At 40.7% G+C, this 27,423-nt stretch overlaps 2 protein-coding genes across 3 annotated transcripts in view; both read left to right on the top strand.

Moving 5' to 3' along the window:
• Positions 1 to 25,988, top strand: part of wwk (anoctamin 8 white walker) — a 60,802-nt gene extending 34,814 nt beyond the window's left edge. The window contains exons 14-17 of one of the 2 annotated variants that reach the window (XM_075892004.1): positions 382 to 579; positions 4,779 to 4,910; positions 14,166 to 14,276; positions 17,892 to 25,988. In XM_075892004.1, the coding sequence (XP_075748119.1) occupies positions 382 to 579; positions 4,779 to 4,910; positions 14,166 to 14,276; positions 17,892 to 18,104 (654 nt within the window). In that variant the 3' untranslated portion in view covers positions 18,105 to 25,988. The remainder of the gene's footprint in view (positions 1 to 381; positions 580 to 4,778; positions 4,911 to 14,165; positions 14,277 to 17,891) is intronic. The other variant, XM_075892008.1, reaches the window with a different exon arrangement.
• Positions 1 to 27,423, top strand: part of LOC142814169 (uncharacterized) — a 578,033-nt gene that overhangs the window by 201,884 nt on the left and 348,726 nt on the right. The gene's annotated exons all lie outside the window — the stretch shown is intronic.

Raw genomic sequence — 27,423 nt, 5'->3', positions numbered from 1 at the left:
TGAACGCTCTGAAATTTTGTCAGCTTACCAGCCCCCAGAGAAGTGATGTGCAACATGTTTCCAGGAAAACTATTGAGCTTTTTGGCAAAAATACCATTTTTTTGCAGTCTTGATAAAACATTTAATGAGAAGGCTTCAGTGCCAACCTGGGCGGGCCGCAAGGAAGAGTTTCTTTGTTTTCAGTCTGAAGTGTTCACCTGAAAAGCTACAGACTAGGATTAACATATGTTTTATTGGTAAATCTGTTAGGGTCATGAAGAGGTTTCAGAGAGCAATATTTTATCTTTTGAACTATCTATTCATGAAAGAGTCTTTTGATTTATCAAAATCCTACCTATTCAAGATGACTGAGCTTTCTGCTCATTCTTTTCTGTTGTGCAGTACGAAGGTACTTTCGAGGACTACCTGGAAATGTTCATCCAGTTTGGCCACGTGACTCTCTTCTCTTCGGCATTTCCCTGGGCTGCCCTATGCGCCTTGCTGAACAACCTGGTTGAAGTGCGCAGCGATGCCTTCAAGCTGTGCTTCGTCTTCCAGCGCCCCTTTGCTCAGCAGGCCAACAGCATCGGTACCTGGCAGGTGTGCTTCCTTTCTATTATGTTGGCTCGAACGGAGTTGCAAGCTTGCCCCACCATTCATCCAAACAGGTCTGACATTCGATTTCTACTTGTTGCCTTACCGCGTGGACTTCAATATAAACACTCAAGTGTATTTAAGTTGGAAATCTTTTTTCATTACATTGGCTTCTCTCAAGCTGATCTGCAAGCTTAAGTTTGCTCTATTGTAAGTTTGAAAGCTTGTTTCACTGTTCACAGGCACATGAACACACTCTCTGTTTTGATAAAATATTTTAATTATCAAAGGGCTGTTATTAGTGTATGTGGGCTTCTTCGGCTATTGCAAGGTTTATCTTCAGTTTGATGAAGCAGCTTGCTTTATTTGAACCGAGCATGTGTACTAATTTAGTTTCTTAAGCACCAGCATCAAATTTTTTTATTTCGTTATCATTATTTCCGGCCCTTTACATTACAATACCAAAGCACCAGCATCAATTTTTTTTATTTCGTTATCATTATTTCCAGCCCTTTACATTACAATACCAGTTCTGAACCTCCCTCAGTCTTGGCAAAAAGACCCATTCAACGAACAGCAAGCACTGCTGTGAACAGCTCAGCCAAATTTTCTGGTCGTGCACGTTGTGTAAAGATCACAAGCAGAGTGTGAAGGGTTGCCACTTTCCTGAGTGCCCTCTCTTCATACAAAGGCCCATCGTCATGGTCTTCGAAGCCGCCAACGTCAGCTCTACTCCATCATTGTAGCAGATTGCAGCTTTTGGCTAGTAGCTGACATAAATCAAGAGGGGCATTTTAGTCATGCACTTCTTGCTGCAGGGTGCCGCCAGGTGCGGGTGCTGTGTTCTGTATTCTTATGAAAATTATACAGTAGAAAGCAGAGCTCCTGGAATGCAAAATCGCATTTCATTACATGTTATGAACATTACATGTTCATAACAGATTGGAGACTTTGTGGCATTCAAATGATTCGTAACTCAATAAACTACAATACTGAACTCATTTTATGATTACTCAAAAAAGATATCTTTAATGTGTCAGGACCTCTTTGAGTGGCTGCAAGAAGTGTGTTTTTTTAATTTATTTTGAAAGCCTGCCCAGGTATATTGTAGTAATTAGTGGGAAATGATCTGACTCTTTATGAGGCCCTTGCAAACAGAAAGGCAAGCAATATTTCAAACCACGCTGTTACATGCACTTGCTATCCAATGTAATCTCGCATGTGAAGCCTCTTCGTTGTTTGAATGAATGAACGAACGAATGTATGTTGTATGTATGTATGTATGTATGTATGTATGTATGTATGTATGTATGTATGTATGTATGTATGTATGTATGTATGCATGCATGTATGTATGTATGTTCATTTCCAGCAAAATACAGGTGATTGGTGTTGAGCAAAAGGTACAAGTTGTGAGATCTCGAAATCAGAATGCTGCTTTCATAATGCGCAAACAGTCACGCCACCAGGTAACCAACCTGTGTACCTTTATTTACTTGCTTTTACATCAACGAGTTCGCTAGCCGAATCAAGTACTAAATAAGTTACCTTATCCACTATGCCAATTCAACACATAAATAACATAACAAACACAAGGCACCGGGAATGTGGCTTCGCCGATGTTCGACTTGTCATGAGGGATCCACAGAAAACGACCTGTGGTTTTGTCGCTCACGATTCCATCGCCGGAAACGTCTATCGCCATAAAATGCTTACCCCAAAGAGATTCGCTACTGTTTTCAGTGCACCACCTGGCTTCTCTGCCGTTAGCAGTGCCGCTGCACTGCTGGCACCTCTGCACCAACCTTAACCCACACGAGCACAGTGCCACCACTCACTCAGCGGCTGTTAAATCTAACCCCGGCTAATCCATGAGACGCGCATTTGCCATGAGGCACAAACGACTTTATAGTGTTTAATATCAGTGCACTGAGTGATAACTTGATATAAATGACACTGTAGAGAAACAAATTGGCATAATGTAAAACATTAACATGCAGCAATGTTATATAGTAAACATAGAATACAGGACTCATTCCTCTCAAAATGACACGACTACCTGTGAAACTATTTAGAGAATGAAAAGAGCTTTCTTATCATATGCTAGCAGGTTTATTCTAGTAAGCAATTGTAAGATTGATCTACGTATAAATCCAACCAATTGAAACAAATGTTCTCGTTTTATGTTATTATTAAGAGCATGCCTTAGTGTTGTTTATTATTTTGATTGCTAAGCAGGGATCCTAGCTCCCAGAGCAATCTGGAAGTGTACTCAACTATAAAGAATTGACATTATGTTAAATAGTACTATAGATATATGCAACTGTAACACCAAGTCACATTCTGCTGAACCTTAGAACCCAAAAGGTGTGTTTACTTCAAGCCTATTTATTCCTTTACTATTACGACAGTTTTCATATCTACCCTTCACACTTTTCTATCAAAAACCATCAGAACATCTAAAGTAAAGTGTGCTGACACATGCTCAGCAGAAAAGTATGAATGCTGCAAATTGGTGTGCTATAACATAAAGCTATGTCATTGTGGTTTTGTCCAAGCGTATTGATGCCAATTGTAAAGTCTCTCCATGCTCGCTGCAAATACGGCCGACTATTCGCATACAGTTGTGGGCTGCTTTGAGGGGGGTGTTTTACTGAAAAAAAAAAAAAAAGTTATTCAGGTCAGTTCAGTATGAGACATTTCAGAAGAAATTCAGCTGTCTACTGTCGTACCTATGGAATGTAAGCTGCACTGCTGACAGATACATCCTCTCCTTGTGCCTTGACTAGCACTTGCAAGCATCTTGTACAGTCAATCCTCATCTATGCACTCTTTCCAGGAAATAACTACGCACTAGAAGGTAGTGTGCAGTAACCTAACTGACCAAGCTTGCATCTCTTGATGCGTGCCACCCCCATCAATGAATAATTGTCACACCACAGAAAATGTCTGGCATTGCTACGTCTTTTTTTTTTCTTTCTGTGAAAACTTGGCACATCCCACACAACTATGGGATTGTGCAATGTGGCAACACAAAGGAGCACTTTGAAACGATTACAGGAAACACACACTGAGACTAATATGGCGGTAGAGCTTAAGCATGACTCAGCGGTGGAGCTTGTGGATGACTCAGCCGACTTTCCCTGATACGTGGCTGTGCGGATCTGTGTCACGATCTGCTGCTTCTATATGCTCCTCCCATGCTTGCTGATTGCGTACAGTACACTGCCCAGTAATCTGACACGATCACTGCTAGGGCACGTGCCGTACTGAATGTGCATGTTTATTGTTATTGTGTTCACGCCCTGTGCTCGATTCTGTGCATGCTGGTTCAAGTGTTTTGTTGAATCAATGTGGCCATTGCTAACCGCTCTTGCCACTGCATGCAATGCATGCCCCACACCTTCGCTGTGCATTGTTATTCCTGCAAAATACGACACGCACAGCGGCCCGATGCATTTGGGCAGTCACCCTATTAAAGATATGCAGTTTGTTTACAACAGCTCTATGCCACATTTGTAGCCAAGCAGATAGTTAGCAATGCTTGTCATGTCATAGTAGTTGGTGATAATTCATATTCGTGAGTTTTTTGGTGACTGCAGTCACACATTTATGCGTTAAGGCTAAATCATAGGTAGACATACGTTGGGGGTTGACCTTAGTATGGTCTTCCTGAAAGCGATCTCCTTGAATCCCCGCGAAGCTAGCTCTTCTGCACAGTTTTTAAGCATTGCATGAAGCCACCTTCATTTTTTCAGTACAAAAAAATAAATAAATAAATAACAGTGGATAGAGTACTGTTGTAACTGGTGCTTTCTTTTTATTATGACAACTTTGCTGCACAAACAAATGAGACACAGAAAGAGCAGGACACTAACAAGTGCAGACTGAAACTTGGATTTAATCGCAGAAGATATAATGTACAAAAAAAAAACACAAGGGCAAAGGGGGTTGCAAGAGGAAAGGTTAGCTGAAATCAAGTGTCGTCTGAAAATGAAATTTCTCAATCTAAAAGCGATACAGAGGGTGAACTGACATGACTAACAGTGTTATCTATAAAAAAAAAAAAACACTTCAGCAATAGTCTGAGTGATCGTTTAATGATGGGCGTATAGAACATGCGTGTGCTGCCAAGTTGTCGTAATGAATTTTATACCAACTAGTCCGGCTGTCAACTATTCTGCTGCTTTATCTTGCCATGATAGGTAGCCATGGAGGTCATGGGCATGCTGGCGGTCGTAGTGAATTGTGCACTGATGGGCACCCTCGGTCAGGTGCAGCGGCTCTGGCCTTCACTTACACCTCTGGAGGTGTTGCTCAGTCTAGTGGTACTTGAGGTGCGTGTGCTTTTCTGTCTCTTCTGCCATCTTTCTTTTCCTTTTGCTATCTTTTGCCTATACTGTTATCTTACCAGTGTTGTCTCATGTAATATCACTAACCGATTGTTTGATACATTTGGCCAGGGCATGTTGCCCTAACATTTGAGTGTTGGACGAGACCTGGCAAGGCTCTCGTTCTGACAGAACTGGAGCTTTGGGCAGTATGCTAAGTGATGCCAACAGGAAGCGAAAGAGTGTTCCGCACTCGCTGTCATGGCTACTTGCGGTACTAAGTGACATTCCCACTTAAAATGCACATACAGTATAACCTCGTTACAAGGAACCTGCTTATAGCAGACATTCGGATGCCACACACTCATGGGCACTGTTATGCTGACCTCCCTATTTTTTCTATTGATTGAGCTTCGTTTTCTGCGGATTCTAGTACAACGGTCATTCGGATATAATTGACGAAAATGTGAGGCCAGCAAGGTGTTTTCTGCCACAAACATCCCAAATTTTATAACTTCCAACTTCAAACATTGCTAGGCATACTCTTGTGACGAGAATAGCACGACGGATATTGATTTTCCGCTTTAAGAACGAAGGCTGCCAATCTCTGATTATTTAATTATTAGTTATGCCAAGCAATGGTGATGAAAAATCGGCGTGCAGCGCGCTTGGTTTTGCATATTGAGACTCTGGAGCCTTTTCCTAGTTCAAACAGTGCCTCAAGTGGCGATCGCTGAAATCAAAACTTGTGGCGCTTAGATTCCGCATGCTGGTAGGCCATCTCGCAAGCCTGCATTCTCTCCTATTTTTGTGGAAACATTCGCATGTTTGTGGCACCAGATGTCACTAAGTTCGTGTGTGCCGTCGCGTTTTGGCCACAAGAACTTATGGCGCGTGCCTCCTAGAGGCCGATGAGCATACGCAGACTACCTACCCAGAAAAGGCCCATTGCTGGTCGCTGCCACCGGTGTTCTGAGCGGTCGGTGCATGTGCAAGCTTGGCCGGGGTTCGCTACCAATGCGTAAGATGCCTATTCGCGAATCTAATGAGCCAGTGGCCGATGTGGTTCGTTGCTTGCCCATACCTGTCAAGTCTCCTGGATTGTCCGGGAGACTCCCGGATTTTGACAGTTTTTTCCGTTAGTATGGTTGTCATGAAAATCTTCTGAAAATCAATGTTTTTGCGTGTGCTCTGGCCGCATTGACAAAAATGCAGGTAAGTCCGCTTCAGGCTATTTGTGATCCCACCGCATTTTATTATAAACGAATTTAGGAGGCGTTCATCTAAACACACAGTAGTCTCAGTGATGTGAAACTACGGCCGATACGGATTGGTGAAATTCCCCAGCCAAATTCCACTCTGTCTATTGGGCCATAATTTGAATGTTCCGAACACTTTTCCAAATCGCAGCGTGTGGTATGAACTTTAGTACCGAAACCATCGAACGAAGGCTGATCGAGATCTGCGTGCTCGAAGCTTCAGAAGTATGCGCGTGACCAGCGCACGCATTGTCTTTTACAGTGCATGTGGTTGTTGCCACAGCTGCTGTGGACGAAACCACGGTCGTTCTTGACACAATCATGTATGGCGACGACACTCACAGTACTCCGAAAGTGTCAAAGCAACGCTGCTCTCCGCAAACTGTGGACAAGACCGTGGTATATGCGATCATATAAAGAATAAAACGACTTCGTTTTGAAGGCATGTGCACACCCACTGCATGCGGATTTAAAATCAATACAGTTTGCCGCAACTGCTGCGTAAAAAAACACGGTCGCGGCGACGCAATCGTGATCTACGAGCTCCAAAGAAACGTGGCTAATGCAGCGGTAGATTAAAAGCAGTAAAGACATGAAAAAAAAAAGGCTCAACGCCTTTTGGTGTTCCTGTCAAAAGAATGTAGCAGCGAGCAAAGCCAAAGCTCTGACTCGCGCTTTCATGGCAGCCAGCTGCACCATCCCATCCATTCACGTGTGTTCCAGGAAGACATACACGAGTTGTTTTGACGGAAATAAAAATTTTGCTTGTTGATTTGATGACTCGAAATTTTAGGAGTATTTGCGCTGCCCGTTGAGACTCTCACCTTAGTGGGAAACCTACCTCGTGTGTTCAGCCACTCCAAGCCATTTATTATAAGACCACAACGTCGCTGTTGACGCTTGTAATTGGGACCCCCCCCCCCCCCCCGCCTCCCTTTTATTTTCACAAGATGTATCTTTTTTCTTTCTTTTGATGGGAAAAAGGGGGGAAAAATAATCAAGCACGCCCACTGCCCCCCGTCTTCCCCCTCCTACCCCTGTTGCGGAAATCTCCCGGATTCAGAATTCTTGAACTTGGCAGGTATGCTTGCCACAAAGCACATTACGACTTCTTCGCTTTCGCATATCCGCTAGCCTGACGGTCTTTTACCCCAAGTTCGGGGTGGATTTAGGCCTAGTCACAGCTTCAAGCAGAAAGCGTGGCTGCAATGTGCATGGCCACGGTGCCTGATGTTTCAAAGTATGGCATGCTCGAACGCGAGTACAGAGATTTGTCCTGCGGTGGTCTTCATCCCAAGGTTCAAAGTGCTGATAAGCAGAACCTTCCTGCCAACGAGTGAACGTTGTAACAGTCGGTTCGAGACGCGCGTGTGCGATGTTCACGACAAGTTCGGCGCACGATCGTAATCTGGGAACTGAACTACCACTTGCAGCTGCCTCAACTAAAGCATAATTGTATCCTGAATTATCGTTGACCCAGGAACACGGAACGAGGGCGAAAACGGCACTAAGTAGCGTGATTTTAGACAGTCACGACTTCGCAATGTTCAAGAAGCAGACGACGCTATCCCGGAGGCGTATTCCGGAATGAGCATCAGACCAGTGAGGTGTACTTGAGCAACACAGCAGAAGCAGCCAATCGGAGGCCTCAAAATGAATTTCAGACTTATTTATTTATTTATTTATTTATAAATACTGCAATCCCTGATAGGGATTATAGCAGGTGGGTTACAGTGCATAAAAAGGATACATGGTTAACAACAACTGTACAATTCAACACAGATGAAATGGCTCTTCTTCTCGGGTATAAAAAGTTGTTACAAATAATACACACAAAAAAATTAAAAAGAAAACAACAGAGGATTGGTATACAATGCTAATTAAGGTGGGACTCAAACAAACTTAGAGAAGGCTGTAGAACTTGTGAATTCTGAAGTTTATTCCAATCGGGAATAGTTCTGGGAAAGAAGGAATACTTATAACAGTTAGTACGTGTGCGATGGGGGGTGACTGTTAGTTGGTGTCTTTGTCTGGTCGCGTACCCAGCTGAAAATGAAATCACATCTGAAAAATCTATTTTATAATGCCCCTTGATTATTTGATAGAAACACTTCAGTCGCGATAAAAGATTCCTGTGTGCTAACATTGGTAAGTCGGCTCGTCGTAGAAGTTCGGTAACTGAAGTGTGCCCAAATTTGTTAAATATGTAGCGCGCAGCCTTCTTTTGTACGTTTTCCAGCCTGCTGATGTTTGTCTTTGTGTATGGATCCCAGATAACGACGCAATATTCTAATGCTGGTCGAACTACTGACTTGTACGCAAGTAAACGAACATCAGGGGTGGAAAGTTTCAGCGCTCGTCTAAGAAAGAAAAGCTTTGTATTCGCGGCAGCAATCACAAAATCAATGTGCTTATTCCAATTAAGATTATTAGTTATCCATAAACCGAGGTACTTATATTGAGTTACTTCTCTCAGAGTGATTGCGTTCACAGAGTAATTAAAGACAAAAGGATTCTTTTTCTGGGTAATTCTCATGACTACAGTTTTATCGAAGTTTACAGCCATCTGCCATTGGTCACACCACGTGATAACTTTTTGAAGGGCATCGTTTAGAAGAAATTGATCTGACATGCTGCTTATTTCAGAGTAAATTACGCAATCATCTGCAAAAAGTTTCATTTTCAAAGGAATATTGTCAACTATATCATTAATATATACCAGAAAGAGGATGGGACCAAGCACCGAACCCTGGGGAACGCCAGAGCTAACCGTTAGCCTACAGGAGCTGCTGTTTTTAAAATTAACAAACTGTTCCCGGTCTGATAGGTATGCCAAGATCCATTTAAGTAATTGGTTGTTCCTGAAAATTTTGTCTAGTTTGAAAAGTAATTTTTGGTGTGAAACTTTATCAAAGGCTTTGGAGAAATCCATGAAAATGGCGTCGGTTTGATTGCCGTTATTAATAGAGATAGCAAAGTCATGCACTGTCTGTACCAGCTGAGTGCAGGTAGAGTATTCCTTCCGGAACCCATGTTGAAAGTTGGTTAGTACACTATGTGTTTCCAGAAATTCAGATATGTGATTGTGTATAATGTGTTCTAGTAATTTGCAGCAAGTTGATGTTAAAGAAATTGGACGGTAGTTACTAATCATATGCTTGGGTCCTGTTTTATGCAATGGCTTCACTCTGGCGGTTCTCCAGTCACTCGGCAATTCTCCCTCATGTAAAGATCTCGAAAACAAGACATGTAAATATTTTGAAGTCCATTCTGCGTAACGCTGTAAGAACATGTTCGGGATATTGTCTGGTCCTGGCGACTTTTTTACATCAAGCTTTAAAAGCATATTAAGAATACCTTCTTCACTTATTACTACGTCTGACATGGGGGGAAAATTCGCTTCAAATATCGGAAGTGAACCATTGTCTTGTACAAAGACAGATTTAAAGTGCTTGTTAAATGCATTAGAAATAATAGATTCATCGTTTACTCGCACACCGTCAATATCGAACACGTCACAGACTGAAGATGTTGGACTGATTGTCTGCCAAAATTTGTCAGGGGTTGTGGCTATAAACCTTGGGAGAGATTCACTATAATAGCGGTTTTTATCTTCAGTCAGCTGAATTTTGAGCTGGCAGCTAGTTTCAGATATTTTTGTTTTTCTACAAGAAGTGCATTTGCGTGACTGTTGCTTTTTTAGCCTTTTTAATTGCCTTTTCAAACGTAATGTGTCCCGAGTGATCCAGGGATTTTTCTTTGGCATTTTTTTTTTGTGATACGCGGTACGAATCGCTCGACACATTCATTAACAATATCTTTAAAGAAATTCCAAAGACTTTCAACGTCAATAAAATAATTCAACTCACTGAACAGTACATCCCACACCGCAGTGTAACCAACAACTCAAATGCACCCTGGTACAACAGCCATATCCGGCGTTTGTCAAACAGGAAAAAGCGTTTCTTTCGCGCCGCAAAACTTTCGCCTTCTAATGAACGTTGGGCTTTATATGCAACAGCGTCTACGCTGTACATTCAAGCCCTTCGAGATGCAAAAAAACATTTTCATTCCCATGTACTACCTTCCATGTTAACCACAAATGTTAAGAAATTCTGGCGAACTTTTAATCCCTCAACCGATGACGCTATCACACTGACCGATTCCTCTGGCGACCCCATTTCATCTGATATTTGTGCCTCAGTTTTTAACCGTACATTTGCTGAGAACTTTTCTGCCCGTTCTGCTGTTAATAACCCCACAACAAACAGCCATACCTTTGAAAGTATGCCACCTATACTAATCAGTACACTTGGTGTTCTTGAGCTCATTGGTGGACTTAGCCTTCATTCAGCTCCCGGCTGTGATAATATTAGTAACAAGTTCTTGAAAAACACTTCGGCCTACGCTGCGTTAATCTTAACTAAACTTTTTCAACAGTCTCTTGATCAGTCCATTCTTCCAAATGAGTGGAAAATTGGGAAGGTCATTCCAATTCACAAGTCTGGAAGCAAGACATCTCCACTTAACTATCGCCCCATTTCCTTAACCAGCACATGTTGTAAAATGTTTGAGCATATTATTTTCACTAACCTTGTCGGTTTTCTAGAATCCAATTCTTTTTTCTGTTCAGCACAACACGGTTTTAGAAAACATTACTCATGTGAAACTCAGCTAATAACCTTTACTCATGCGCTACATCAAGTACTAGATCGATCATCGATCATTGACTGCATATTCTTAGATTTTTCTAAGGCATTCGACAAGGTTTGTCATAAATTGCTACTGCTTAAACTAAACACGCTTAATATTGGTATTAATTTACTGAAATGGATTGAGTGCTTCCTTTTAAACCGCTCACAATTTGTTTCTTTTAATGGCTTTAACTCAGAGTTTACAGATGTCTATTCGGGAGTTCCTCAAGGTTCAGTCCTTGGGCCTTTATTATTCCTAATTTATATTAATGATCTTCCTTCCGTTGTTACCTCTAATATTCTCCTATTCGCGGATGACTGTGTTGTTTTTAGAGAGATAACGAACTCTAATGATGTTGCCTCACTTCAGTCTGATCTTGGCGCAATCGCAAACTGGTGCAGTGAATGGCTAATGCAACTAAATATTAATAAATGTAAAGTCATGCGTGTTTCCAGAAAATCTTCCCGTCCACCACCATACCACATTGATAACATTCATTTAGAATCAGTTACTTCATATAAATACCTCGGTGTTTACATTACTGCAAACCTAAACTGGTCTGCTCATATCGAGCACTTAATTAACAAAGCTAACCGCATGTTAGGCTATCTTCGTCGAAATTTTTATCACGTTCCTTCCTCCTTGAAACTCCTGCTCTATAAAACACTAATCCGATCGAAATTAGAGTATGCTACATCGGTGTGGGATCCCACCCATATCAACTTAATTACTGCTCTAGAGATGGTTCAGAACAACTCTGTACGTTTCATTCGCGCTAATTACAGTCGCACCGCCAGCATAACTTCTATGAAATCAGACCTTTCCCTCCCATCATTATCACTGCGCAGAAAAGTGTCACGCATTGCCTTGTTTCATAAAATGTATCATCATCCTGATCTGCGCGATCGACTCATCCCTCAACCATCTTATGTATCCCATCGCACTGATCATCGTCACAAAGTTGGATTCGCTTCATGTAATACTGAGTACTTTTATCAATCATTTCTACCACGAACCTCTCGCGACTGGAATGGCCTTCCCGCTGACATTGTAAACATTAATAACTGTAAACATTTTCGCAATTCTGTAGCTAATATTGTATACTCAGGCTCTTTCTAACTTATAGTGCGTCTCTATTGTACTTGCATATTTTGTTCCTTTTATTTTGTTACCTTTTTGTGCTTTTACCACTCCCCCTCTGTAATGCCTCTGGCCCTGAGGGGTATAATAAAATGAAATGAAATGAAACGTCAAGATTACTGTGTGAAAAGGCATCAAAGGTAAAAGACAGCATATCTATGATTGATGTGTCGTCTGCGCGAGAGAAATTTAGGAAAGCTTTAGTTTTTAAGTTCTTGTTTAGGGAAACATCTGATAATTCCAGGAGCACAGCCTTGTGATCCGATATTCCGGGATAAACACTGCAAGCTGTCTTGGAAGAAATTGACCCGCTAACAAAAAAAAGATCAAGGATTGCCGAAGAGCTACCTTGTACTCTGGTAAAGTCATCGACAATCTGTAATAAATCAAATGTAAAGGCAATATCTAACATTTCTTCGCCAAATGAATTATTACGGGTTTTAAGCGAGAAGGCTTTCCATTCAACATCAGGCAAATTAAAATCCCCACTCAAAATAATGCGATCACCGATCTGTACATGTTTGTCGAGGTATGTCCGCAGCTCTTCCAATACTGTAATAGTGGAGTTGGAGGGCCTGTAGATACCTCCAATGATGAATTTTGTGCAGCCATGAAAGGCCTTGCAAAAAACACCTTCAACATTAGGTATATCAGGCATTCTTATGACGTTCAAAGAATTTTTATATATCAGAGCAACTCCTCCCCCTTTACTGCCCCGATCTTTCCGATATACGCTATAGCCAGCTGGTGCAAATTCGCTATCGTATATGTCTTTGTGTAACCAGGTTTCGGTTAGAACAGCGATATGGGGATCATGCGTGAGCAACAAGGCCTCTAACTCAGTTATCTTATTTACAACACTTCTACAGTTCACGTTGACAACTTTCAAGCACCGAAAGTCAGCTTTGTACCGTCAGTTTTGCTTGTTTGTAATTCTAAACCTGGAATCGTTAAGTTCATCCCAACCAAACAATACGCTCTTGATACTCAGTTTGTCATAGACAAGTTTTACCTTAGCACCATCCTCTTTATCTTTTACAGCGCTTTTCCACAATTTTCTTCGAATTTCCCGAACTCGGAAGGAAAAGTCCTCTGAGAGCGAAAACGAAGTGTCTTTTAGCTTGTGCGCCGTCATTAGTACTGACACTTTTTCTCGGTAATCCATGAACCGCATAATTACCGGGCGAGGCTTATTCTCTTGTTTCTTGCCAAGCCTATGGCACCGCTCAATAGTTTCGGCAGTTAACTTTAGTTTTTCTTGGAATACCTTATCCTTTACTCTTGTTAGCAGCTCCTCGCCTGTCTCTCCTTTAACTTCGTCTAGGCCGTATAAAATGAGGTTGTTTCTACGGCTCCTATTTTCCAAGTCATCTACTTTTCTAGATAGCGACGATAATCTTATGGTTTTAGAACACGGAATGCTCTAAGGAATACTTTTACGACAAGCCCAAATCGGTGGTGAGATTTTGACCATCTCAGCAAGCATAAAAAACTTTTTACAGCACTTCTACATAGTTTTCAGTGAAAATACTTCGGAATCATAGAAAAAGGGCTACAGAAACTGAAGATATGATTTTCAAAAAATCAATTTTTTACACCTGATTTAGAATAAATTCGTATATGACTTGTAATGCTCTCCGTTTATAACAGACCCATTCAGTGTTTTCATAAATTTCTGTTGTAACAGTACTTGGATTTTACATACTCCTTTACAACAGACCAAAGTCCTTTTTACCATGGAGGTCCGTTGTAATGAAGTTATACTGTATAAACCTTTTAACGTGAACAGAGGGATGGCAGCCGCTGTAGCTAAGTTAAGAGCACATCAGACGTGTTATTTGAAGGTGGCATCTTCGGTCTCTGCCATGGGAAAGTTGTGTATTTTTTCATCCACTTTCTTCACAGTTACATTACAATTACTACTTATAATATTCCTTACACTTTCTTTGACATCACTGCCTGTTAGTTCTCATGAAAAATTGCAGTTGAAGCAGATGCTTTAGCATGTTGATATGACATACTTGTAAAAAGAAAACATTGCAAAGGATGCCGCACCAGTGCTGTTGTTTGTGCCGTCCTTTTTTCTGTTGCTCCGTCCTTTGCAATGCTTTCTTTTCGCAACTGCAGTTGACCCTCGCTTTCTTTCTTCTTTCTTGTTTTCTTTTAGCATGTGGTTTTGTGCATCAAGTTTGCCATCGCTTATGCCATTCCCGATGTTCCTGATTGGGTTGCTACCGAGATGGCCAAGACAGAATTCCACCGAAGAGAAGCTGCTAAGGTACTGGCTAGACTAGTACACGCTACAGAAAAAATGCATTTACTAACCACTTCATTCAGAAATGCTTTTGATTATAGTCAACCATTGCTGCCCTAAAAGAATTACTGAACAATTACTGAAAAACATTCCATTACTCATTGCTTTTATCTTAGTTTTTGTTAATATGGTGGGGATGAAGTTATAAGTATAATAATCTAGCCTATGTTTTTAATGAGCCATTGGCTCATTAAAAACATAGGCTAACATTAAAACATTTCAAACATTAAAAACATTTCAGGAATAATTTCTCTTCGATATTGTCCTTGGTAATATTTAGGCTTGTGCCGATAGTGAATTTTAGGTTCGAAGCTAATTTGAAGCGAATAGTGATTTCGATCAAATATTTCTAATCGAATTTGAATGCTATATATATCACATATTATGAAGAAAAATTGACATATTCATCATGACCTAACCAATCTGCACAATATTTTTGAATTGAAACAAGGTCTGTGTAAATGTCTTTCTTTTTTTTTTGCCAAAGAAAGTGGGAATAACTTTGAATAGTAGCAGGATTTGACTTTCGAGACAATTTAATTGATAACCTGTAAAACATGTTACATTTTAAAATCTACCATAGTTCAAGAAGGTAAGCCTGTACAACAACCTTTCATGTTAAGAAGTGATGAATCGATGTGAGGCTAGTATGTTCATTTAATCTTGAAGTGGGGCTCCACGGCAGTTGAATTTCTTTTGGGTAGGCATTTTCACGGCTTAGCACTCCTTTACTGCTGTGAAACCACCTTTCCAGGATGTTAAATGCAAATTAGTACATTTAGACAGGTGCTTTCGCGGCTTAGCATCCTCCACTGCAATGAAACCACCTCTACAGGGGTTATATGCCGGATAATATACATTTATTCATTCATCTCAAATACTTCAAAATTTTCAATAATTGAAATTCGAATCGATGTGAATTCGAATACTGTAGTATTCGTTCATATATTCGAAGCATTTGAATATTCGCACAAGCCTAGTAATCTTTTGTCAGTTTCCCAGATGACACTTGCTATGCACACTGGGTGGAAAAGCCAGGTAACACACTAACATAAGATTTAGACATTAGCGGAGGGTGCTCCAAAATTATTTGTTGACAATGAAAAAAGCAAGGTGAATATTAAATATCTGGTGTGAACACTCGTGGCAGACAAAAAAGCACAGCGATTGCAGGGTGAATGCTACAGTACCAACAATACAGTCCCGGCAGCATGACTTGATGTGTGAGACAAATGTACAAATCAGATTTTCCAGCCTCAGTTCGATGAAAGCACTGAGTGGCAGGAAATATGCAATGCCTGTTACAGCTTAGCACCTATTTCTTAGCATTGCCTTTTCCGATGCTAATGCCTATTCTGTAAAGTATATGGTTACATGTAAATTATCACATGTTAACATTTACCAAATGCTTTACTATATCTCCCCCAAGTACTATCTTTATATCTGCACCATATCTGAAGTATACTTGTGTTTCTTGTGCACTGCTCATCTCAGGTTACAAGTTCAATCCCCAGAGTGGCTGTTGCATTTCAGTGGCATAAAAATGAAAAAAATTCTCATGTACTTCCATTTAGATACACATTATCTGTGACTGTGATGGATTAACATTTTCTATAATGTTAACAAAATGTCTATAAATTGGATTAGTACGTCGTTACGGGCAATTCTCTAGTGAACTTCTCTAGCCTTCCTCCTTTTAAATCAATTTGTTTGCCCACTGAAGTAATGATGGGTTCAAATTTTTGTCACCTGTATGATAAATAGAAATAATTGACTCCATAATGAAATACCTGGATACTAGTACAGTTGCCAAGGGCATCCTCTAAGTGTCTTGCGAGCTTAGTAAGGTCAAACCAGGTCATCCTTGCAATTTATGCAACCTGTTTGCTTTACCTGAAGTAAAAAGTGTACAGTAATTGCATATTACCTGTTTTATCACATGGAGCTGAAATTTCAAGGATAACTAAGAAACAAAAAGAAAAAGAGTTGAGGACTACACTGTGTAAAATATAATGGAAAGTGACAGGCGTAACATCAAGAGATTGAAGGGCGCCGAATAGTTCAGATAACAAACAGGGTAGCAGTGGTTCTGGTTGACATTAAGCAAAGAAAATGGACTTGGGTCGGCCACATAGTGCATAGTTCAGACAATCAGTGGTCGGTTAGAGCAATGAAATGGTTATCTTGGGATGAAAAATTCAATAGTGAGCTAGATGGAGTGACAAAATTAAGAACTTAGCAAAGATAAAATGAAATCTGCTCACACAAGATAGGGTAAATTGGAGATCACTGGGAGAGGCCTTGAGTCTGCTGTAGACGTAAAATAGGCTGGTGGTGGTGATGATAACAATGAATGATGACCTGAACTTTTCTGTATTCAACAGCAAGGCAATGCTGCCTTGTGGCTGCATGCTTAAGTGGCTTAATCATATTGCTATTTTGGGGCTCAATGGCAGGCTATTTTTAGTGATGGTTCATCAGCAATTACATAATCTCATTAAGGACAAAAGAGGTCATGACGCAGGTTCTCTCTTTAGTCGTTTTCTGTCACGACCCACGCCAGTGCACATCGCCCTCATTGCACGAACACCTGTAGCAGCATCGATGTAAACACTGTGCTGTAAAATTTTGGGTTACATATTTACTGCATGACAGTGAGTGACGTGATATCAGTGGCTTTTATTGTGGAATCAGCTTTGATTTAAAAGCGGGAATTATTGAAGGCCAACTGAACCAATTTTATGAGGTCAGTAGGCTCAATGAAATTTAGTTTACTGGGTGCATTTAAGCTATGCTTAACAACAGGATTGTAAGATGCAAAGATCTTCAACTAAAGAATTATTGATTTACCTGTTGCTGCCCTCTTTCGCCAACTATTGATGACATTGTGTGCGATTTGCTGCAGTACGTACAGGTTGTTCGCCTAGTTGGATCTTTGCAGTAGTTGAAACCGTAGCAGTAAAATGACAAATGACAAGCAGCTGAATGTACCATTAGTCGAGGTCATTGTCAGTTCAGCTCAGTATTGACAAACACTTGAGAGACGACAAAACCTGTGCTGTGTTTGTCTTTTTTTAGCACGAAAATGAAGATGTTGTTGAGTACCATAAAATGCCAAGCAAGCGCCCCTTGCCACGGTGAAGGATAATTCAACCAGATTTGTGAGGGTGGTGTTTGCTCAGTTGCCAGACTGAAATTCAATATTGCTGCGGGATAATTGCTAGAAACTAAAAATGTGAATTCATGTTTCTAATGAAATGCTTTATTTATAAAGCATTTCATAAACAACATTAGATATGCGTTTGGTGTACTCATTCGTATAGTTCTTTTTACACAAACGATGCTCATCTTGAAAAAAAAAAAGTGGCCACAGGGAGGAGGGGAATGGCGTGGGGCTTGCATGGTCATTGGCGCTTATTTCAGGTCTCTCAAAAAAAAAAGGGGGGGGGGTGCTTGCTTGGGTGAGGGTGCTTGCTCGGCATTTTACAGTATCCACCAACTGAACAAGTTCTTACTAAGCAGCATTAATGACTTGCGTTCTGTATTGATGTGGCATTTGTTGCACGCAAACTTTGGCAGGATGCTAAGCTGACCACAGCTACCAGAGCAACGTGCACTTCTGAGGATTTCCTCAGCCCAGAACATCGATGCCTCTGGGATCCGTTGAGCACTAGCGATCCGGATTCAGCCAGTCAACCAGGTCCCCTGCCCAGCTGGGTTGGACGGCTTCTGCGGATGCCTGTCACCAAACCGAGACAAAGGCGTCGTACCATGCCCACATCCCAGCAGTAACAGCTGAACCACTGTGGCCGATGTTGCCAAACACCTAGGCACCAAGCATGGGACAAACTGCTTTTTGAGCAGGCCTGTAAACAGAGTTCAGTAGCACAGATAGTAATGAGCATTCAAAGCAGATTTGTAATTGAAAGCCATTGGGTGAATTCAGCCCCTGCCCACTTTCTATGTGGATAGCGCCATCAGGGTCTTCTGGAAGTTCGCACAATAGTTCAGTAAGGGGTAAGTGAATATCATGAGTAATGAACAACAACCTCTCACTGCAAACGTGGCTTGCGATGGGACAAAAACATACCATCACTCAAGTGTGGTAATACATGTGTGGTGGATGCCAGCAGTTTTTGCTCAAGTGTACATTTTCTCAAGGTTGTGTTATGTGTGTGCAAGTTAGCTTGCATTAAGTCGCTTCAAAGAAAAACAGGTTGGCTGTTGCAATGCAAGCTTGCTGCAGACTGCAGTGGAAGCCAGGGCATTGATGTTGGTTCAAAGTGTGCACAGTCTGGCACAATGGGGCAACATTTGGGGCTTAACACACTCAGCTATAAAAGGTCACTTGTACGAGGCACAGCCCCACCACAGTGGTCTAGTGGCTAAGGTAATCGGCTGCTGACTCGCAGGTCGCGGGATCGAATCCCGGCTGTGGTGGCTGCATTCTCGATGGGGACGAAAATGCTGTAGGCCCATGTGCGCAGATTTGGGTGCACGTTAAAGAACCCCAGGAGGTCAAAATTTTTGGCGTCCTCATCTATGGCATCTCTCATAATCATATGGTGGTTTTGGGACGTTAAAGCTCACATATCAATCAATAAATCATTGTACTGGGCAGCGGCACTGGTGGCTTGCAATTTCGCTTCAGAGTGACAACAGCTGATTAATGATTGCAGGCATGTGTATCCAGGTTGCACCAACATCAAATTTCAGGCAGCCATGGTGGTACGGTGGTCACAGTGCTTGGCTGCTGAACTGAAAGCGGCGGTTTAATAGCATTTGGTGGAGGCGAAATGCTTGAGGCATGGTTACTTTGGTTAAGGTGCCCCTTGAAGAGCCCCAGGTGGACGAAAAAGCACTCCACTACATCGTGCCTCTATATCACGGTTTTAGCATAGAAAACCACAGATATTACTATTGCCATCAAATTACAATATAAATGAAGTGATGATGGTGGGGCTATTTTGTTATTGTTAGATCCATTGTTTAAACTCGTATAGATATTTATGTGGAGTTTTAAGAATTTAGCAGGGTCCTTAATGAACACTAAATACAAGGTCTATGATCCATGTCTATATTAGGGCTCTATGCTTTGCTGTGGCGTTATTTTGCATGCCAGTTCTTACAATTATGTAACATATAACCCTATGAAGGTGTAACAGAAGTATTTGTTGCATAAAAGTTGTCTGTGGAGACATTGACATTCTATGTAGTATTAGTTGTGTTATATGAGTGGATTGTTTTACTATTGCTGGTTCTTTCTCAGCACACTGTAACCTTGCAAGTAGGCAACATCAACTACCCACTGCTTCAGACCTTTTTCTCATTTTTTCAGCTTGCATACTTTGGTATGCTTTTGTGTCATATTTAAATGTACGAAGTCATGAAAGCATGACCAAGCATTGTGTCAGGGATTCTAAATAGTTATAGCTATACTAATGGCTCCATCTCAGTGATTTGTCAAGTGTGACCATAAGTTTTTTTTTCTTTGGTATAAAGTCAAAGTATCTTTGCAATAATTTTACTGCACTGCTGCCAGTGAAATGATATAATGCAGTATCTGAGCCATGACAGTTATTTTTTTTTAATTTTTACTGATACTGACAACGAAGCAGGCTACTGGCACAAAGTGCTGATGCATGCCCGCTTTCTTTCTTTTGCAATTTCAAAGACTACATGCACTAGGAAAGTGCAGCTGACATAGACAGCTAGTTAAACTCAATTTCTGAAACGTCCTTGTCCACTTTACTGCGTAGCAAGGGTAGCTTGACAATATGCTGATGGTTGAGAAGTTCTTACGTGTAGAGCTTCTCGTATAAATCAGTAATAGCATTGAGATGCAGGGTGCTTGCCTTGAAATAGGGCTCAAAGTTTTCAATAGTAGTATCAGTTGTTAGTTGTTATTTTAAAATCCATCAGTAGTCTTTCTTCAAGGAGCAGTTCCTTTCCCTTTCACACTTGCAATATGTTTCAGTTTCATACAGTTGGACTGTGATGGAACATGCATGAATATAGCCAAGAGCTGTATATTGCATTCGTTTTCATTCCCGTCATATGCTTAGCCTGCAGTTTCTTTTTTTAACTATGACTGTATGAACACTTATAGAAAGAACTGTTAAGTTATACTGTAATTGCGCTCTGTTGTTTGCTCATTTTCTTTGCTTACATCTTGCGAGGCATAAGAAATTTGGCCAATACATGTAATTAGTGCTGCTTAACTTTGTTGGACACAAGGGAACGAATGTGTCAATGTTTTAAACATTCTAAAGGAGCTGCTGTTCACTTCTTCATGACAGAAAAAGAAATCCAAAAGCTGAAAGTGATACTTGCAAAAACGTGTGACCTGTATGTGCCACTTTCCACTCTGGTCACATTGATCAAGTGGGACACATGTGTCTTGCCTGAGGAAGTCACCTCTAGGTGCAATCAGTTTGATGTCAGAACACCAGCACACCTGAAGCTGATGCATTCGGTTGACAATTATTAGAATCAGTATACCTATACAAGCTCGCCATGTGTCAATTGCACCCATCCTTTTCAATGCGTCTGCTCAGCGTAAAGATTCATCTACTCAACGCGGTGATTCAGCAGCTCATGGTAAAAACACAGTATGAACACAGCGAGGGTAATGCTCTTGTGACTAAGCCTATGTGAGGAGATAAGACTGTGATACCTGGGTGCAGGTGTTCTTACTGTAGACTCATTCTAGTAAGCTCTTCTGTACCATCTTCAGCATCTGATATTGAAATGGTGGTTTTGCCTCTTTTTTGCTTGCTTTTACACATGTATGATAAATATTGTTATTTTTCTGCATCCTCAAGCAGCCAGTGGGAAATCATTCCTCATTCCTCAAAGTCTTTGTCGTTCTTGAATTATTCATCACATGCTAGGCAGTTTTCATACTTCTTTGCTACTCCTCATTATCGCTGTTGCTAGTGTTCTCCGACAACCTCGACAATAATTAAAGTGCTTCTTAAGCTGTGTACCATTTCTCATATTAAGATCTTCGTGCAGGCTAGTCAATTCATATCGAACTGGTAGTGTACTGCACGAGCATAAAGGAAAAAAGCAGGAGAAGAGATGGGCACTCTTTGGCGTTTCATTTTCCGCTTCCTTTCTTCATGCTTGCGATGTACACCACCTGCGTCATTGCTGCTTATGTGAAGAAAAAAACAAAAGCAGTATTGACTGAACAGGTCCCATGCTTTCGTCAAGCTAGGCCTAAAGTGCAACAGTTGAATTGAATAGCTTTTTGTAAAACATGTTGTATACCACAAGATGTGGCTGTTCATTGTTTGTAAGTACTATTGTGCAAAAAATGCAAAGCTTACTGCCAGGCGCCTTTTCTTCTTTGGTGTACCTCGCATAGATACATGAGAAATTCAAACCGTGGAAGTTAAAAAAATAAACAAATGTGACTTGTAGCACGATTTTATCGTCCCAGACCTCCATGAAAATTAATGCAGGACATTCTAATATATTTAACAGTTAAAAATAGTCATAGCTCTGCCATGGAGTTATAGTGCCCCAGTGAAATAGAAAGTAGGATGCATATGTTTCATTGTCCAACACAGGGCTAAAAGGTTAAAGGTGTGGATGTGCTTGTGTATGCGTGCACATGGTGTGGTCATGACATATTGGGGCATCCTCCAAATAAATAATAATGTTGCATACTATTTCCTGATGGCATGCAGCGTACCACTCATCAAATGTGTGGTTAGTCCAGTAGCTCTGTGCACGTTGCACCTACAGTAAGGGAAGCAAAGCGTTGCCATTTTTATTGTAAGTCTTTCAATCTTACTACAATCAGCCATGAACATGACCATGAATTCTCCAGGATATACAACTGAAGCTCATATGTGCTGAAATCCATAATGTCACTGTAGCATTGCATAAATGTTATATTTTCTCTCCCAACTGCACTACCATATCACTTGTGCTTGTTCCCCTTACTGTCTTCCTCTTGCTGCTGAGCTTTCACTCTTGTGCTTGCTGATGTTTGTGGTAATATAGCCGCTTAAAAAACAGGGTCGTGGTCTTTGTTCAGGGTGTTTTTTTTTACTCAGGATGTTGTTGATATAAGCTGTTCCAAGTACAACACACAACCTCCTGTGACATCACAGGTTCTGCTTCTTTGAAAGTGCTCTGAGCTGAAGAGGTCCTGCAACACAGCATGGTCAGTAAACGCTGCTGATAAATAGGAAGGCTTGTGAGAACATGTGAGCCAAAGGCATAGCACACAGCCCGGACTTTACTGTTACTTCTTAAAGTCAACTAAATATCGCTCGCTCTTCTCTCAACAAATGATGCCACGAACCCAAATGAGTATGCCATAAACCCACGGCCATTGGCTGATTTTGAGCATGGTGAGTTGTCGAATTATCACGGCCACCTGCGCTCACTACCATATTAATAGTAAGCCGTGAATTCTATAAAAAAAAAAAGCACTCAAGCTCTTGACACGTGCAGTGTAATGAACGGAGCTTCTTGTCTCCCTCATATCCCTTTAGCGTAGCTTTTACCATGCTGGCAGGTGTTAAAAAAAGAGAGAAAGCGATAAAAGCGTGCAGCAAATCTCTGAAACTTCACTCGTATTTTACGGATGCTGAAAAGTTTGCAGCAGTCAATTAGTGTGGCAGTAAACTTTCTTGATGAACTCATTCGATGATTTCTTGAAAAGGTGTTGCAGAGCCTTTGGAAGTCTGAATGTGTTCTTGCCTCTCTATTGCCTGCATGTTTTATGTGTTGAGGGATTTTATCGTGGCCAATGTATTATAGCCCTAGTGTTAATTGAAATATTACTTTTGAAGGTTTTTATATGGTCTAACAAAAAAGTACTGTGAAAGATAGGAAAACAATTCTTGGAACTTTCCTGCACTAGCTTTTTTGTGTAGTGTAAATTTATAGAATATTTTCGTAGAACTAAAGGTAAGCAAACAGGCATGATGTGGCTATCTGTAATATACTAAAAATTCGAGATCATGCTTCGGTAGTTGAAACAGTACAGCATAAGAAGGCTTTAGATGCGTCCCGATTCCTGAAACACCTAGTTCCAGTGAGTTGATTGTCATGCACTTAAGTGTATGCAATATTTTGTACTTGGTTCTGTTTACAAGGTATTAGAGCGAAAAGCACGAGTACCGTCTTAATTCAATGTTCAAGATTGGGCTAGTTGGTAATCCATCTTCAGTAACCAGAGTGCAATGTGGACAAAAGACAAGAAAGACAAGCGCTTGTTTTTGTTCCATGTTTTGTCCTTTGTTTGCTCTGTGCTGATTTTTGAGGGCAGTCTTGATGCTCTTGCTACTTTTGCAACTTTTGCCAAAACGTCTCGATATTTACATAATATGCTTGCTTATACAGCCATACCGGATTTAAAGCCTGTAATGAACAGTGTGTAGTGTACTAGGAAAATTACAACTTACACTATTGAACCATTTATGGCTATGTGTATAACATATCAACTTGATCGTTGAATGGTCATTTCATTTTTTTTTTTTTTTTGCTCAAGCTTGTCACAATGCAAAGCATTACTGGAAATTCATAGAGCAGTCAGATACATTGTTGACAAGTAACCGTCACATTCACAATTCTGCCTAGACCTTGCTTCTAATTCAATAAACTGTTTGACTTCTTGCACTACATGCATTCCTTATTCAAAACACATTTGTCTTCTGCCATGTCGCTTTCAGTCTTAAATCATACAAAAAGCACAGTCAGTCTCGCTTGTGTGTCACGTTTGCGCTTGAGTGTCTTAACAGATTCTCACTTTCGATATTGCTTACTTCACTTTACTGACCTGGTTAACATCACATTTCGTTACACCCTTGCAGCACCATCACATGCTACCTCGTTTTTGTTGTGCTATTTTTCAGCAAAGTTTTTTTATTGCTCACTCCCACTTCACCGAACTTACTATGTTATTTCTCAAATAGGATATGGGTTTTTAAAATAATATAAGGATTGTTTTGCACAAAGTGTCTCTATTAGTATTTATTGCTCCAGGCTGCAGCTATTCATGTTGACAGTAACTCAGGCTAAGGTGCTGCTCAGGTTCATAACAAAGCATGCAGGATTGTTAAGTTGGAATGGAATTATCATGCTAATCCAGCACCGAATTGCTGTACAAGCTGGTGCCGACTTTCTTAAGTAGTAACTTCAAAGCTTGTGTTCTACGATGTACTACTCATTTATGTGTTCACTGCTTGGGATTTCTTCCAGACAATGCTGTCCTGTCTGCTCAGTGAAGTCTATGGGTGACAGTATCCTTAAATACACTATCTTTTGCAGTGTGATTGCAACTTGCCTTTTGCCGGATTGTTTTGAGAGCGACAAAAATTTTTTGAATCTGTTCACTCTGGACTATGTTTACTCAATTTCTCAAGCTGGTTCTAATATGGTAGAAGTGGTGAGGTGTTAGTGAGCTACATGCGTTTGCAGTAAGACATATTTAATTTTCTTATAATTGGCTAGTTCTATATTTAATTGCCTTATAATTGGCGAGATTGGGGCAACAATGTGTTTGGTGCTTGCTGTGTAACAGCAATATCTGATAAAATCACGATTCTAATCACGATAAAATCACGATTTTAATGTGCGTCATATGCCTTTAATAACTGTATCAGCAACTGCCAGTAAATGTGATGCACAAACAAGTCACCTCTTCACGCAACCGTGTGCTTCAGTTCAACTTCGCATTTGCTACTTATCCACTGTGCAGACAGCAGTAAATAAATGGTAAAATTAACTATCACTTTGTGTCATCTCACACCGAGGTTAAAGTGTCACGTTCGTTTTGTCCTCGTGATTGAGATAATCTGTTTGTTCAGCAACGCGTGCTGAGCCTTGTTCTTAGGAATTTGAGAACAAACCTTGGAAACTGCTATATAATCAATAATGCATTGCTGTCTACGCACCGAAACACGAATGTAACGCATACACAATCGTTGGTTTATAACTTAGGAATCATAGAGTGCATGAAAACAATAGGCCTTTTCCAAGTTGGTAGGCACGCACGATAGTGAGGAGGCACGCACGATATTTTTGGCGGCCAAAGCATGACGACGTGTGGGGATTAAGCAATATCTGGTGCCACAGACAGGGAAATGTTTGCCCTAAAGATAGGCATGTACGCAGGCCTCCGAGATCGCCTACCGGCATGCCATGAAAATTTTCAAAAACGAAGGGCCATCAGTTTTGATTACGGTGATCTCCACTTTGTGTGCTGTTCGGACTAGGAAAAGGCCCATTTCATGAACTTGAGGTGGAAGGAACCAGCTTGGACATGTTCCGAGTGCTACTATTTCTACTGTACACTAAGAGTGTCGGTTGATTCTATGTGCTCGCTTTACTCAACTATTAGCATATGATTGCAGACGCTGAGCAGACAACGTGGCACGGGCGAATACATGACTCAGGATTTTTGCTGTTCTTTTTTGGCCAAGCAGCCTTGAATCCTCCACGGTGCTGCAACTAGCTTGTGAGATGGGCTATAGATGGCCTTATTTTATTGCTGTTAATTTCTAATAGGTCAATTATCTGAATAATGTTTTTTATGTGTTCTCTTGTTAACCGCAACTAGGTATTTGGTTACATATATTCACATTGTTAAGCTTTTTGCTATTGGCCCTTCCTTTTTACTTGAAACAAATAAAGCATCAAATGTTTCTCTCACTCTGTGGTAGTCATTCACTTACTTAGTCACCTATTTTCATTTTTGCCCTTTCAGTATCTTACTATATCGGTGAATATTACTAAATCGGGAAATTTTCTGTAAAAGTGGAACCCTGCTTGCTATGTACGGTTACCACCTACTCTTGCCACAAGACATTGTTGTACGATTGTGTTAAATAAACAAACAAACAAACAAATAAAACAGGACACGAGAAACGCATGAGCAGTCTGAGGGAATAAAATGTAAGAACCATTATTCGGACAGAGTGGCGAGATTTCTATTTGCATGTGTAGCGATGGAGTTACTGTTTTAGTGCTGGTCAACATACACAGCACTCGACCATCTACCGTGAGCATGTTTCAACTATCCATGTCTTAGAACAAGCCATTCTCTAGTCATTTATCTCTGTTTATCTTGCTGTCACTGGATATGGAGCACGTCTGTTGGTAAAGGCACATCTATACATACCACTTTACTTGTATGAGTGGTATTCAGTGCTCACTGCACAACATTAAAGACACACGCAGCTGCTCCCTCAGGCTTGTTTATGAACCTTGTTATGTGATTCTACTATTGTAATCAACTTTTTCATTAACCACCATTGTGTGCTGTATTGTTGGCTTTGCTGGCACTGCCCTCCAATCAATGGTAAAAGTTCTGTCGAGATCCAAGATTGGTCATGGCATCAAAATAAATCACCCCATTAAGCTTTTCAACTGCATAGAATCATGAATGAAAAGCCTTTGAAGTGTTTACACAGAGGCCATTCGGCCTTTACTCCAGACTGCATCCTGTGAATAAGGCCGTTCATTATAGAGATTTGTCTGCTCTGAAAAATTGCTGCTTTAAAGGCGATATGCTGTTCAAGAGGCTGAAGTTTGACATTGGCAATGGTCTCTTATTAGACACAAACATCAGATCATTGAGTGGAACCACTTGCAGCAGCATATGAGGACAAGAGATGCATGTGACAAACTTGTCTATACTAAACCTCATTGGCAGGCACTATTCACACTTTTTAGATAACCCTCATAGACTAGAGGCATAAATGTATGTGCTTGGTAATTCATTGCTTGTTCTCTGCAGTTTCCAAATGAGGAAAAACAGCAGCCTCGGGAGGGCACGATTTGCAAGAGGTGTGTGTGTTTTCTTTAAAACCATATCAAGTCATTGTCGACATACAATATAGTGTAACTGAAATTTATATCTTTTTTGGTGTTGTCGCTGGAGCTGTTTGGCCTTTGAATTTGCCTTAGCTGTATATGGCAAATAGAGACTGTGAAAACACAGTGAAAGCGTCTTTTTGAAAAGGAAAAATTGTGATGTGCAATTTTTCATTTTTCCAGCAGGAATCTACAAAGGGAACTCATGTAGATTTCACAGAAGGCAAGCTTCTTAATATATATATATATATATATATATAAAGGAAAGTGA

This window comes from Rhipicephalus microplus, chromosome 1 (genome assembly GCF_043290135.1).
Source record: "Rhipicephalus microplus isolate Deutch F79 chromosome 1, USDA_Rmic, whole genome shotgun sequence".
In the NCBI taxonomy this organism is placed as follows: domain Eukaryota; kingdom Metazoa; phylum Arthropoda; class Arachnida; order Ixodida; family Ixodidae; genus Rhipicephalus; species Rhipicephalus microplus.
The sequence above is the reverse complement of the archived record's forward strand: the minus strand, read 5'-3'. Positions and strand labels throughout refer to the sequence as shown.